The sequence below is a fragment of the Dermacentor albipictus genome, chromosome 1, assembly GCF_038994185.2.
Source record: "Dermacentor albipictus isolate Rhodes 1998 colony chromosome 1, USDA_Dalb.pri_finalv2, whole genome shotgun sequence".
Lineage (NCBI taxonomy): Eukaryota > Metazoa > Arthropoda > Arachnida > Ixodida > Ixodidae > Dermacentor > Dermacentor albipictus.
The window spans coordinates 487,523,931-487,536,296 of NC_091821.1; the positions used below are offsets into that span (position 1 = coordinate 487,523,931).

Consider the following 12,366-nt stretch of genomic DNA (forward strand, 5'->3'; position numbering starts at 1 on the left):
CCCTGGGGTACGCCACTCAGTAAGTGGCGAAATGATGACGTAGAACCATCTATATCTACGCACTGCTGTCGATCGGAGAGATATGACTGCAAAAGTGAGTGAACGACACCTCGTACGCCATATTCTTCTAGTTTTCTTAAAAGTGTGCCATGATAAAGTGAATCAAATGCTTTGGTGTAATCAATGAAGATTCCAAGAGTTAACTTTCCCGCTTCAATGTTTTTGAGAATTATTTCTTTTTGTACCAGGAGTGCAGACTCAGTCGATTTACCCTTTGTGAAACCGTGCTGGCATTCAGACATAATTTCGTGCTTCAAAAAAAAACTATGTAGTCGACATAAAATTATCTTTTCAAGGCCCTTGGAAAATATAGGTAAAATAGATATTGGTCGGTAGTGTCCGATGTTGTTTCTTTCCCCGCCTTTGAATATAACAGATACCTTGGCTCGTTTCATTTTAGCAGGAAACGTCCCTGAAGCAATCGCTAGGTTGAAGATATGGACCAAGAACGGGCAGATAATGTCGATCACATATTTTACGCGTGTTATCTGGATATTATCGATATCAGTGGCTTTACTGTTTTTTAATGCAATGAAGGTGTTATATACTTCGGAAGAATTTGTGGGTGGAAAAAATGCCGTTTCCCGAACATTTCGTTCCAGTCTGTATGACATGTCTGTGGGAGGAGCATGGCTGATTGTTGCTGATGCATAATATTCGCTAAAATGTTCTGACAGGGCCGTCCCTGACAATCATTTGTTATTAATGACAATTTCTTGTACTTCATTGGTTGAGTCTGTACTCATTGGTTGAGTCTGTATTGGTCTGTGCTTCAATTTAAGAAAAAAAGCACCAACGGCACAAATCTTTTCCGTTAGTTCTTTTCTAACTGAAATATAAGAAGTTCGAAACAACAACAGGAGATCGACCCACGCAAGGAGCCGCGTTCTAACCAGAAAGCTTGCCTGTGTGCATAGCGTGCGCTGCTAGCGTTTTCCGGCAAACGTTACGGTTACATAAGTTGCAGTTGCCAGGAATCATGAAAAGCAGTAAGATGTCCTTGAATGTCATCACGTTCCACTTCTAAAGGCGAAGCTTATGCATCATCTAAATTTTTGTTGTCCTCTGTTCATATTTTGGGAGAATTTTCGATAGACGTCGAAACCATAGCACGACCCCCGTACCAAGCTGCTCAAGAAAGGCATTTTCCTAAGGCCATCTGCAAGCTTCTGCGTTCTTGCCGTTCAGAAACCTCCTAAATTCGGTTAACGTGGCCCATTTTGATGACTACGATCCCACGGAAATAGGAGGGGGGATCAAAAAGTATTTGTCCGTATTTTTTATTATGCATTCGTTCTATGGGTGAATCTTCAGAAAGAATGAAGGTTCGGGACGGGCATTCAGGGCAAGACAGCATGATTCTCCAGCGGATAAATGGTCCCCTGCCCTTCATTTGCCCATGACACATAATTCTATCATATCTCCCCAAATCTTTGCCGGTTTCATGAGTGAACTCATACAGCGACTCAGCCTCGCACGCTTCCACTTGCACATCCAGCGTGATAGTATACACAGAGTAACCCAAGTTAAAGAACAAGAACCTGTAAACGCCTCTCTGCAACTTTGTTGCGTTATGTAAAAGGTACTTGTTAAGACGTCACCCACGATATTACTGCCAGCTTGCTGAGGTGGTCAATATTTCGTAATGCCAACCGCTACTTGGGCAGAGTATCCTATGTGCGCATCGAGGACAGCCGAAAGTCTTGGACGTGCCACTAAGACGAACGCAGTACTAATAGCCATTTTGTTCCAGGTGGTATACTTAATTTTATGCATCTCACTGCCAAGCTCATTAGTCATGAGAGCAACCACGAAACACAGCCCAGTGTTCACTGCCAGCTTAGGGATATCCGCACCTGGGTGCCTGTCTGCAAGTGCGCGCGCGGCTCTAGAAAGCTGTGGCTCCCACACCGTCCTACCTGAGGTGTCGAGATCGCTTCGAAGTGCTGAAAACTAAATTGGCTTTACATCCCATGTAAAGTCTAGCAGCAACAAAACTTCCCTTCGGCTAAGACGGCTATAAAGGAGTAGCGTATATGCTATCATAGCAATATTGGCACAGATGCGAAGCTGGTCATTGTCTGATTTTGCTTATTACAGCCTGCTAATATACCTTAAGGAGACGGCGTGTGCAAACTGTAGTTAGCGGATTTGACGCAAGCCTCAAACGTATTCTCAATGCTGTGAGCAAGCCAATTCTCAATGTTTTCAATTCCGCATCATTTCAGCCAGTTATTGGCGTTTTTGACAGTTTCGGTGTCGATAATGTCTATTTTTAGTTTTGGTTATCCTTACGCACTCCCCTTTTGTTTGAAGCGTAGCATTCTGTACGAAGGTTATTCTTGCCTACAGTTTCTTAACCAATGCAAGTTTTGCTGCTCCTGATTTTGATGCAGTTGTTGTACAAACAAATTGAACTTAAGCGATAAGATGAAATAATTTTTTTTTACCCATAGCACAGCGATCCTTCTTTGAACTCCAGTGAGTCCTGTGGATAAAGTAATGCATCGCACTAATTTGTCATTTCTGCACGTTGCTAGCCCCTCTCTCAAGGCTCGTCCACGCTAGCGGCAAGCATGCCGTAACCGCAAACCAACCCCCAGCGCCGCAGAACGTCTGCCGCGCGACGCGTGTCCAAAGCAGACGTCAGCTATCCGCCGCTCGACCGACAGGCCAGTCGACGACCGCGAAGATGCGCGCATCCGGCACTGGCGACGCGAACGTGGGCTTCTGCTCCAAGCAAAGTGATTTCCGCCAGGTAAAGTGATGCGCTAGTTGCACATTTTATGAAAAACTATATCCACTGTCAAACGTTATAAACAAGAACGAGAGCTCCGATACTTTTCGAGCGCTCAGCTGCAGTGCACGGCTGCCGACGGCAGGCGACCGGCTCGACTGTGCCCGCATCGCAGCCGATGGCGCCGCTGATATTAGCGCATTTTCGTTGCGCATAATGATTTCGAAGAGTGACAACAACGGTAAGAAAATGTGGTGGCTCGAGAGTGTCGGTGATTCATTCCGAAGCGCCGCCAGCTTTAGCTTTGAAGTGAACCGGACAATACCGGCGCCGCCGAATATTGTATCCGCAGCGGTGAGGCTGCCGGCGTTGCCAGAGTGACCATTCCTCGGTCGCTGATTGACCGCTTGGCTGTATGGTTGCCGCACAAACGGATTCCGGTCCCATCTTCTCTTCTCGTCTCCGTTCGCGAGCAAAACCACCGCCGAACGGTGGCACGGCAAACGGCGTGCGGCGAATTGCCGTGCCGGTACTGTGGACGGGCCCTTACTAAAAAAAAAACGAGTTTTGTTACTTCATTTCTCTGCCGCAATTACAGAAGCCTCTGTAAGTAGGATTAGATCTCTATATGTTGGTTTTCATGGACGTGCCAAAGCTTTGCGTTTTAGGTGCGTTCTATGCTACAAGTCACGTATGTTTTTTTTTCCTTTTTGCAACACAAGAACATTGGTGTGCTTGTAGTTATGCTGTCCAGAGAATAACATCTGATTATAAAAGCGATGACTTAAGAAATTAGCAACACAATGCTACGTTTTAGGAAAGAAAAATACAAAATACTTCAAGAGCACCACTAAAAAACAAAAACGAGATCTGGAGCTATGTACTTCTACAATTTCGTGGAAAACTGTGGAACTAAGTCTTACGTGGCCTAAAGAGAGTAGCACGCAGCACGGTATTGAACTGCTTCTAGGAAGACGCGGAATCACAGGGGCGCGCGATTAAACCAGTCAGCCAGCTTTAACCGCGTTCGTAAGTGATAGGCTCGGTTTTATCAAGATGCCACGTGAATTTGCGCGACTGTGTTCGAAGTTTCAAAAATCGCATTTGAAAATACTGTAACGCAATGTGTAGAGAGTCAAGATAGGCCTTAATCGAACGCTGAGTCTCCGAACTACTTACGCCATTGCCTCTATTACGATAAGAACCGTAATTTTATCACAGAGACCGTTCCTGTCTCGAAAGTCGAGTAGAAATTTTCTTATTTCCGTAGGCTGCCATTGCTAACCCTTTAACTCCTCTGAGAACAAAATTCTAGTTCTGCACAGTATAATCCATATACAGCTGTCTCGTGTCGCTTCTCTTCTAACACCCATATGTCACCTGCCTTTTTCAATAATCTCTTTGTACTTCTAATTATTAAGCAAAAACCCGCCCGTTCCATTGAAAACACGCTAGCTTCTCGCCGCGACCACTCGGGGTGCTGGTTGGTACGAGTCCAAGAAACATGGATATGGGGCTTGTAGCAGCTTTCTGGTGACTCGAGAGATCCAGGTCGGGACTCCAGGCACCGTATTTCCGGTTTTCGAAAATTGGCGGCGGCATACTTTGCCCCCCCCCCCCACCTTCCCACACCCACTTCGAAGAGGGGGGAGCGCCCCTCCCCCGGTAGATACACCTATTCAGGTTGCACACGTGTGGAGATGGAAACACAAGGTGCACTAAAGCCTGTGTAACTTAGGCGATCATGTCCGCGCAAGAACAGCACGAAGAGCACGCTCCGTTATTAAAGGGAATACCTAAATATCGTTCACGTGAACAGCTTTTAAACGTACCCTCAGCTTCACAAGAAAATATTGCTTCCTCTGATGTGCTGCGTAAGCCTATTACCGCTAATATAATTGCTGATGCCTTCGCGTCACAATTGACCTGTAATCAGTTCCCGAATAGGACGCCCACCCTTGTCAAAACACGCGTGTGTCCCCTGTCATCGCGTACCCAACGAGTTCTGCGTACGGAGCGAAAAACCCATCTGCGTGTTAGAATCACTTTAATCTGACTTTAAAACTGCCCAATTTCCTGCCCGAAAGCCACCAACTTCTGACTAAATAAAACGTTCCATGTTTTACTAGAAGTCTGTAGGTTAGATGCGTATTGTGGGGCAAATCCTGAGTGGGACCATACAAATACTAGTATGTATACGCGAGCCCATGATATAGTGTCATGCACAGGCACGAAATCCAGCTTACTCATGATGCTCCTGTTAAGCAGTCCGATGCTGGTGACGTGGTCGTCTTCGTCGTGAGAATAATATATCCGAGGCGTGTATCCTCCATCGAAGCCGATGCTCGGTAATGAGAAACCGATCTGCTTCGCGGCGTACCAAGTTCCGAGCAAACATAACAAGACGGAAAGTACCACACACATTGCGTATCCACGAACCACAGTACTAGCGCCGCTTCTTTGTTTTCTTCCTTTGCGTCAAGCAAAGCCAGGCCAGACTCTCGTTCTTGTTTTTCTGCAATGCCTCGTACCCACTTACGAGAAATAAGCCAAGAACCAGGTGATCTTACCACTGGTCTCTATTGTAGAGTGATTTTACAAGTGTTTTATTAACATTATACCCAAAATCACACTTCGATATTAGAACGTGCGTTCTAGAAAAAGTAAACGTGAAAATGAGAAGAAAGCTGTTATGAACATCCAGATAAAAGAACTTAAAACAGATAAATAAAATTAAAAGATAATCGATACTTTTACAATTTAATAAGGAAATAGTTTTATGTCCTTGTCGGTTTTCTTTTGACCTTATGGACCCTACCTGTAGAGGGCGCTACGCACCATACGTTCTATATATGCGGTTGTGGAATAAAGGTGTGGGCCATAGAGTTTTTTGTAGGAAACTCTATGGTGTGGGCATTCTTTCAGTCAAGGCGGCTCCGAGTCACTTGGGTAGACGCGGCTAGCGTCTGTCAGCGCCCCACATCGTACATGGTGTCAGAAGTGGTCGCCCTTCACTCTCTCTAATGGCGAACAAGCCGGACGCTGTGTTTGCCGAGGTACCTGGACTCCAACAGCCATCGAGCTTCGACTTCGCCGATCCAAGTGCATGGTCGCCCTGGATTGAGCAGTTCGAGGAATATGCCTACGCTGCAGGATTGCACCAAGCTACCGACGAGGTTCGGGTACGAACGCTTCTTTATTGCATGGGTGTGCAAGCTCGATGCGTGCTGGCGCCTTTCAACTTGTCGGCCGACGAAGTTCAGTCGTACAGCGTTGCTAAAAGCAAGTTCACCTCGTATTCCGTGCACCCGCTAAAGGAAGTTCACGATAGTTATCGTTTTCACAAGCGGACGCAGCAAGGCGACGAGAGCATCGATGCCTTTTATTCCGCGTTGCGAAACATGGTAAAAAACTGGCCGTGGCTTAGCTAAGGTTAAGCCCACAATGCGAAGCATACTAGCCTTTATTTGAACGCGACAGCGTTAAGGAGCTCGTGTCGCAGAAAAGCCGGTGTCGTCGGCGTCGGCTCAGGCGTGAGGCGCTTGCTCAGGCGTATATTTTGTTGTCGCGCCGAACGCTGCGTTGCTCGACGCTCACCGCGTCCGATGCGGGGTGCGTAGTCGCTGCGCCGTAGCAAAGCCACCTAGAAACAGTCTCTGCAGCACTCCGCAACCTTCGCTTCTCATTCCAACGAGCAGCTCCGTCTCCAGGAGGCATCTCACCTCGTGAGTGTCTAGCAGAGGCAAGCGCCGCTGCTTATATACCGCCGCGACGCCGCGAGCGACGGCGCTCAGTTGGAGCCCCGTTTCTCCTCTGTCGTGACGTCATGGTGTCACGTGGTATTGAAGGCGACACAGCCGCGCCTGAGGAGCTGGGTTGAGCTCTAGTAATATGCTTCGGATAAAAGATGCAACTACGGCTCAGCGTCCATTGAGGACAGGCTCGCTCGAGACCGATTTATTGTTGGTCTGCTGGACAGCAGGTTATCCGAACAATTCTGCCGTACTGCTGACTTGACGCTCGATAAAACGCTTCTGCATGCACGGCTGCACGAAGATGCGGAACGAGAAAAACGTGAACGAGAAAGCCAGTTATCTGGGCCTGTCGCCGTTGATGTAGACCAACACAGGCCAACGAGAAGGCCGTCACGTAATCAAGCGTCGGCAGCAAGAGAAACGCTCCTCGCCGGCGCGCACAGATCGTGTCACTTCCGCGGACGAGATGAGCATCAACGGAAATTTGGTCCTGCCAACAAAGCTGTTTGCAAGTTTTGCAAAAAAAAGGACACTTCGAAGCAGTTTGCTTGGCCAAACAGCACTCGCAAAGCCGACAGTCACATGCCATCGAGATGCATGCTGTAAGAGCAGTCATGAGGCAAAGGCTAAGTTTGTTCGGGTCGACGTGTATGGAGTCCCACTCAAGTTCAAGGTCGACTCAGGAGCGGAAGTTACTGTCGTTCCGAGCACTTCTTCAGGAGCACCGTCGCGACTTGAAAAACCGGAGGTTCTTCTCACCGGTCCAGGAAATTGCCCTTTGAAAGTAACAGGCCAATTCACAGCTACGTTGGAGTGGAAGAGCCGCACCTGGGTGTACAGTCAGTATACGTCATGCCTTCGCAGTCTACACCTCTACTAGGCTACCCCGCTATCCTCGGCTTGGGAGTCGTAAAGTTCATCGACGCCGCACAGCGACCTGAAAAGCAAGCTAGCTCTGCAAGCGACGCAACCCCTGGCCAGGATATCTTCGAAGGGCTTGGTACTGTAGGGGCGGAGTACACTATTCGACTCAAGCCAAATGCCAGGCCATTTGCTCTCACTGTACCTCGCAGAATTCCCATTCCTCTGTACAACCAGGTAAAGGAGGAGCTGGACCAGATGGAAAAACAAAGTGCCATAAGGCGCATTACGGAGCAGACGCCATGGTGTACCGGTCTGGTCGCAGTACCGAAGGCATCAGGCGGGATCCGTATATGTGTGGACTTAACGAAGCTCAACAAATAAGTTCTCCGTGAAAAGCATGTGCTGCCAAGGGTCGAATGGGTACTCGGGCAACTGGGCGACTCCAAAGTGTTCTCAAAGCTCGACGCGACAGCAGGATTTCACCAAGTGCGATTGTCCCGAGAATGCCAAGAGTATACCACATTCATCACACCATTTGGATGCTACTGCTACTGTCGCCTACCTTTTGGCTTGACTTCAGCACCGGAATATTTTCAGAGAGAAATAGCTCGAATTCTGGGGGGGGGCAACCGAACGTCGTCAACGTGATAGATGACATTCTGGTTTTTGGCAAAGATCGAGAAGAGCACGACAAGCGACTTGTGGAGGTTCTTGAACGTCTAAAGACTGCCGGAGTTAAGCTCAACAAGTCAAAATGCTGCTTCGGTCAAGACAAAGCAGAGTTTCTGGGTGTGGTGATCGACGCCAACGGTATCTCGCCAAGTCCCAGCAAACTCGAAGCACTGCGCAACTTGGAGCCACCTAAGGACGTCGCCGGGGTGAGGCGATACCTCGGCATGCCTAATCATATTGGCCGCTTCCTGCCCAACCTTTCGCAAGCAACCGCCCCTATTTGCGCGTTGCTAGGTGAGCAAAATGCATGGCAATGGGGACCCCTTCAAGAGACCGCTTTTAATCGGGTAAAAGTGATGCTCACCTCGGACCTGTGCGTCGCTAAGTATCATCCGAGTCGTAATACCATTGTCTCATGCGACGCGAGCTCATTTGGATTGGGCGCGGTTCTTCTGCAGGAACACCCGTCAGGCGAGCGATGCGCGGTAGCGTTCGCATCTAGGTCGCTTACTGAAGCGGAACAGCACTACAGCCAAACAGAAAAAGAAGCGCTGGCGGTAGCATGGGCAGTGTACCATTTTGACCAATATGTGCGTGGCCTAAACTTCACGGTAGAAACCGATCCCCAGCCGTTGGTAACACTATTGGAAACGCTGACTTGTACACGATGTCCCCACGTATTCAACGGTTTCGCATCAAACTTATGCGCTACCAGTTTAGCGTGGTCTACGTTCCTTGCAAACAGCTAGCCACTGCGGATACTCTTTCAAGGGCTCCGGATGAGAAGCCGTCGATCAGTGTGGTGGATGTGGTAGAGGATTTTGTTGAATTTCAAGTTGCTATTGTCACAGACACGAAACTGGTTGCTGTAGATGAGGTTCGCATGCACCAAGAACTGGACTGGGAATGCAACCAGCTCGTCAAATACTGCACTCAAGGCTGGCCTCGTCGGGACAGGCTTTCGGAGCACCTCAAGAAGCATTGGAGCCATCGAGTTGATCTCTCCTTGTACAACGGCATCCTGCTAAAAGGTAATCGCTTTGTCATCCCAACTTTGCTGCAAAAGGATACGCTCGAACTCATCCATGAAGGCCCCCAGGTAATTAACCGATGCCGACTAAGGGCGAAGGATTCCGTGTGGTGGTATGGACTTTCGCAGCAAATATGTGACAGAGTCACTCGCTGCAGACAGTGTGCAGTCACAAGAGCGAAAAGAAGAGAGCCTTTGGTCGTAACGAAGACTCCAGAACAACCGTGGCAAAAAGTAGGAATGGACTTGATTAGTTACAAGGGACACAGCCATCTACTAGTAGTTGAATATCATTCTCAGTACCCTGAAGTCATCTACATGCGAAGCACGAACTCTGAGGCGGTCATCAATGCAATCAAAAGCATTTTTGCTCGTTTTGGCATTCCCGCCGTACTACGAAGTGATAATGGACCGCAATTTGCTTCACGAGCCTTTGCAGCTTTTGCGAAGTACTATGGCTTCCAACACATCACCTCAAGTCCAAACTACCCGCAGTCAAATGGGGAAGTGCAAAGCATGGTGCGTGCGATCAAAGAGTTGTTTGCGAAAGCAGACGATCCTTTTTTGGCTCTTCTGTCGTACAGACACTGCAGGCTTCACATGGTTCCGCCCAGCACAGCTACTGTTGGGTCGCAGCTTGCGAACCAGGCTTCTCAAGACAGTGGACCGCCTGGAACCGAAGTGGCATGCGCCAGACGATGTGAAGTGCCAAGACGAAGAGGTGAGAGGGCGGCAAAAGAAAGTCTTCGATCGCCGTCATGCCGCGACCGTACTCCCTCCGCTGCAACCGGGAGATACGGTGTGGGTTCGAGACATCAAGGATATGGCGTCTGTTCTCAGCCCAGCCTCCAAGCCCCGGTCGTACGTCGTCGAAACACCCAACGCGGTGCTTGTGCGTAATAGGATACATCTAGTGCCCTATCCAGACACAACGATGAGCTAGCTCAACGAGCCAGCTCGGAGTGAAAACCGTGAGGAGCACGAAGAGTAGACCGCGGCAACAGACGCCACGGCAACAGCAACACCGCAAGTCTCCAAAGATTGTGGAGTGAGAGTCACCAGGTTTGGCCGTAGAGTCAAGACTTCGAGAAGACTTGTGAAATGTTTGGTGTTTCTTGTGTGCATATCTCGGGGGAGAGATGTAGAGGGCGCTACGTGCCATGCGTTCTATATATGTTGTTCTGTAATAAAGGTGTGGGCATTCGTTCGATCAAGGCGGCTCCGAGTCACTTGGGTAGACGCGGCTAGCGTCTATCAGCGCCCCACATCGTACATCGTACACTAGGAGTAGACTGGCACAAAATCAGGTGAATAGACGGAGTTGCCATGGAAAATAAATTTTACAGGCGAAGGGCAAGAAAGGTGTATCTACTTGCTAAATAAGAAAACAAGAAAGTGAATCAGGCAACATGAATTGGCAAAGAACTGTAATAAGAATGAAACAAACAAATTTTAGAACGCAATGGCTTGTAATAAATAATTAAATCACGTGCTTCTCTTTGATGTCCGTAATTACTTCCGCTACGAAAGTTTCGCCGAAAACAAGGCCGCATAAAACTGAGCAGTAACTAAAATTTTTTTGAGAAAAAGGTGACAAGTAGGAACACTCACAAGATTACGAATCAACATTTATATTCATTATTAAATCTAACGTGCTCATAGCACTAGACAGGTTTATTAAAGAGCCAAGTGACAGAAAAGCAAAATTAAATTGTGTCTTTGCATGGTTCAGACTAACGAAGATCCTGTCCCTCGTATTTACTGATTATTGTCAGTCAAAATTTGCGGCATATATTAATTATCATGGCAGCCACTTTCTTCTCAGACAAAATAGAGCTCAAACTCGCTGAATCGAACCTCGAAGAAAGCATCTTCTATTTGCCCACTAGTAGCTATCACTTCTCGTAATTATGGTACGCATGCGTACGAACACAAAGAAAAAGTCGTATCAACAGCCGTCCTCATCCTCAGCCGTCAGGTGTCTTGCGCACGTTGGTCTGCTATCCACGAAGATTGCGGCAGCGCGAAAGGCAGGAAAGGATAGGGTTGGAAGAAAGAGTCCGCTTTCTCCACTTCTCGTTCATATCTTGCACATATCGTAAGCTTGTCTCAGTTTGTATAAGAGCTCACATGCGTGCTGTTTTTGTTTTTCCGGGGGTGTCATTAGTATTTTTCCTTTTGCCCGCCAAGAAGAAGTATTTCACTTATGCCTCATTCTGCGGCCAGATCTTTGGGCTATGCGGCTTAGTATGTACGCGCCGTTATCATCACTGAAGTGTAATTCAGAGCTAGTTGATAAGGCATCATTATTTAACTGAACAGCGCAAAAGACGCGACAAAGCGAGTGGCAGCGTTTCGTTCTGATATCATTGTTATTATCATCATCATTACGATCATCATCACATCAGAACGCCACCCATGCAAACCTAAACGACTCAAATTTTAAGGTACGACTCACTAACGCTTTTTTCTTTTTGAAAAAAAGAATACTTGCGCTTGGTCGTTCATATTTGGAACCGATACCTCACGAAAACATGCAATAAGTGCTGCGCCGGTAATAGTTTAACAGGCATCCTATGAATGTATTGTATTACGGGCGAAAGCAAATTTCTAAGTTCCTCATTTAACCGCCAGGCCGACTACAACCGCGTTCTTTCAATTTCTTTACGCCTGACATCTACTACAAACCGCGGGCCGAATTCGCAAAGCTTTTCGTTCGCAGGTGGTATCGGCCATCCGTTGGCCGCCTGCGCTAATAATGTTCAACATTAGAAATGGCTGCAATTTTCATTTGCGAACAGTTCTACCGTAATAGCTTTCTGTGAAGGCAGATTTTTCCAGTGGTTTTAATTGGCGTCCAGATTTCTCGCAGCTAGACGTCCCCTGCGGCTTGGACTTCCGCGTCCCCCGCAGGCCACTCGTCATGCAGTGTCGCTTCAGGTAGCTCTGTAGCAGTTCCATTGGCTCCAGTGTTCAGTGGGAACAGTAATAACGGAACTCATTCACGCTTATTGCAGAATTCCGAGGACTTGCTGTAGTGTCGCCGGGAGTTCAGTTGTGCATGTTTTTATATGTGCTTATCAACCATGTTTCTCTGAACGCGTTTTTTTCTGAGTGCGCTGTTTCAGCAATATCTTCAGTCACCGTCTGCCCTCTTGGTAACTATTAAGGCAGTTATGCACGTTCTGCAGTATACGCAGAATTTCAATGTAAAGCGCAATCTCCAAAATCGAAGAAATTGGCTTCCT

The 12,366-nt window shown here is 47.7% G+C and overlaps 2 protein-coding genes across 4 annotated transcripts in view; one reads left to right on the plus strand and one right to left on the minus strand.

The window, feature by feature from the left end:
- Positions 1-5,279, minus strand: part of LOC135912650 (uncharacterized) — a 150,139-nt gene extending 144,860 nt beyond the window's left edge. The window contains exon 1 of the mRNA XM_065445140.1: positions 5,044-5,279. Within this exon, the coding sequence (XP_065301212.1) occupies positions 5,044-5,221 (178 nt within the window). The 5' untranslated portion in view covers positions 5,222-5,279. The remainder of the gene's footprint in view (positions 1-5,043) is intronic.
- Positions 5,280-5,680: 401 nt separating this feature from the next.
- Positions 5,681-12,366, plus strand: part of LOC135912659 (uncharacterized) — a 170,309-nt gene continuing 163,623 nt past the window's right edge. For 2 of the 3 annotated variants that reach the window (XR_010567746.1, XR_010567747.1), the window contains exon 1: positions 5,681-5,979. Coding sequence is in view for 1 of the 3 variants with exons in the window: in XM_065445152.2 (XP_065301224.1) it covers positions 5,821-5,979 (159 nt within the window). In the remaining 2 variants the exon portion in view is untranslated. The remainder of the gene's footprint in view (positions 5,980-12,366) is intronic. The other variant, XM_065445152.2, reaches the window with a different exon arrangement.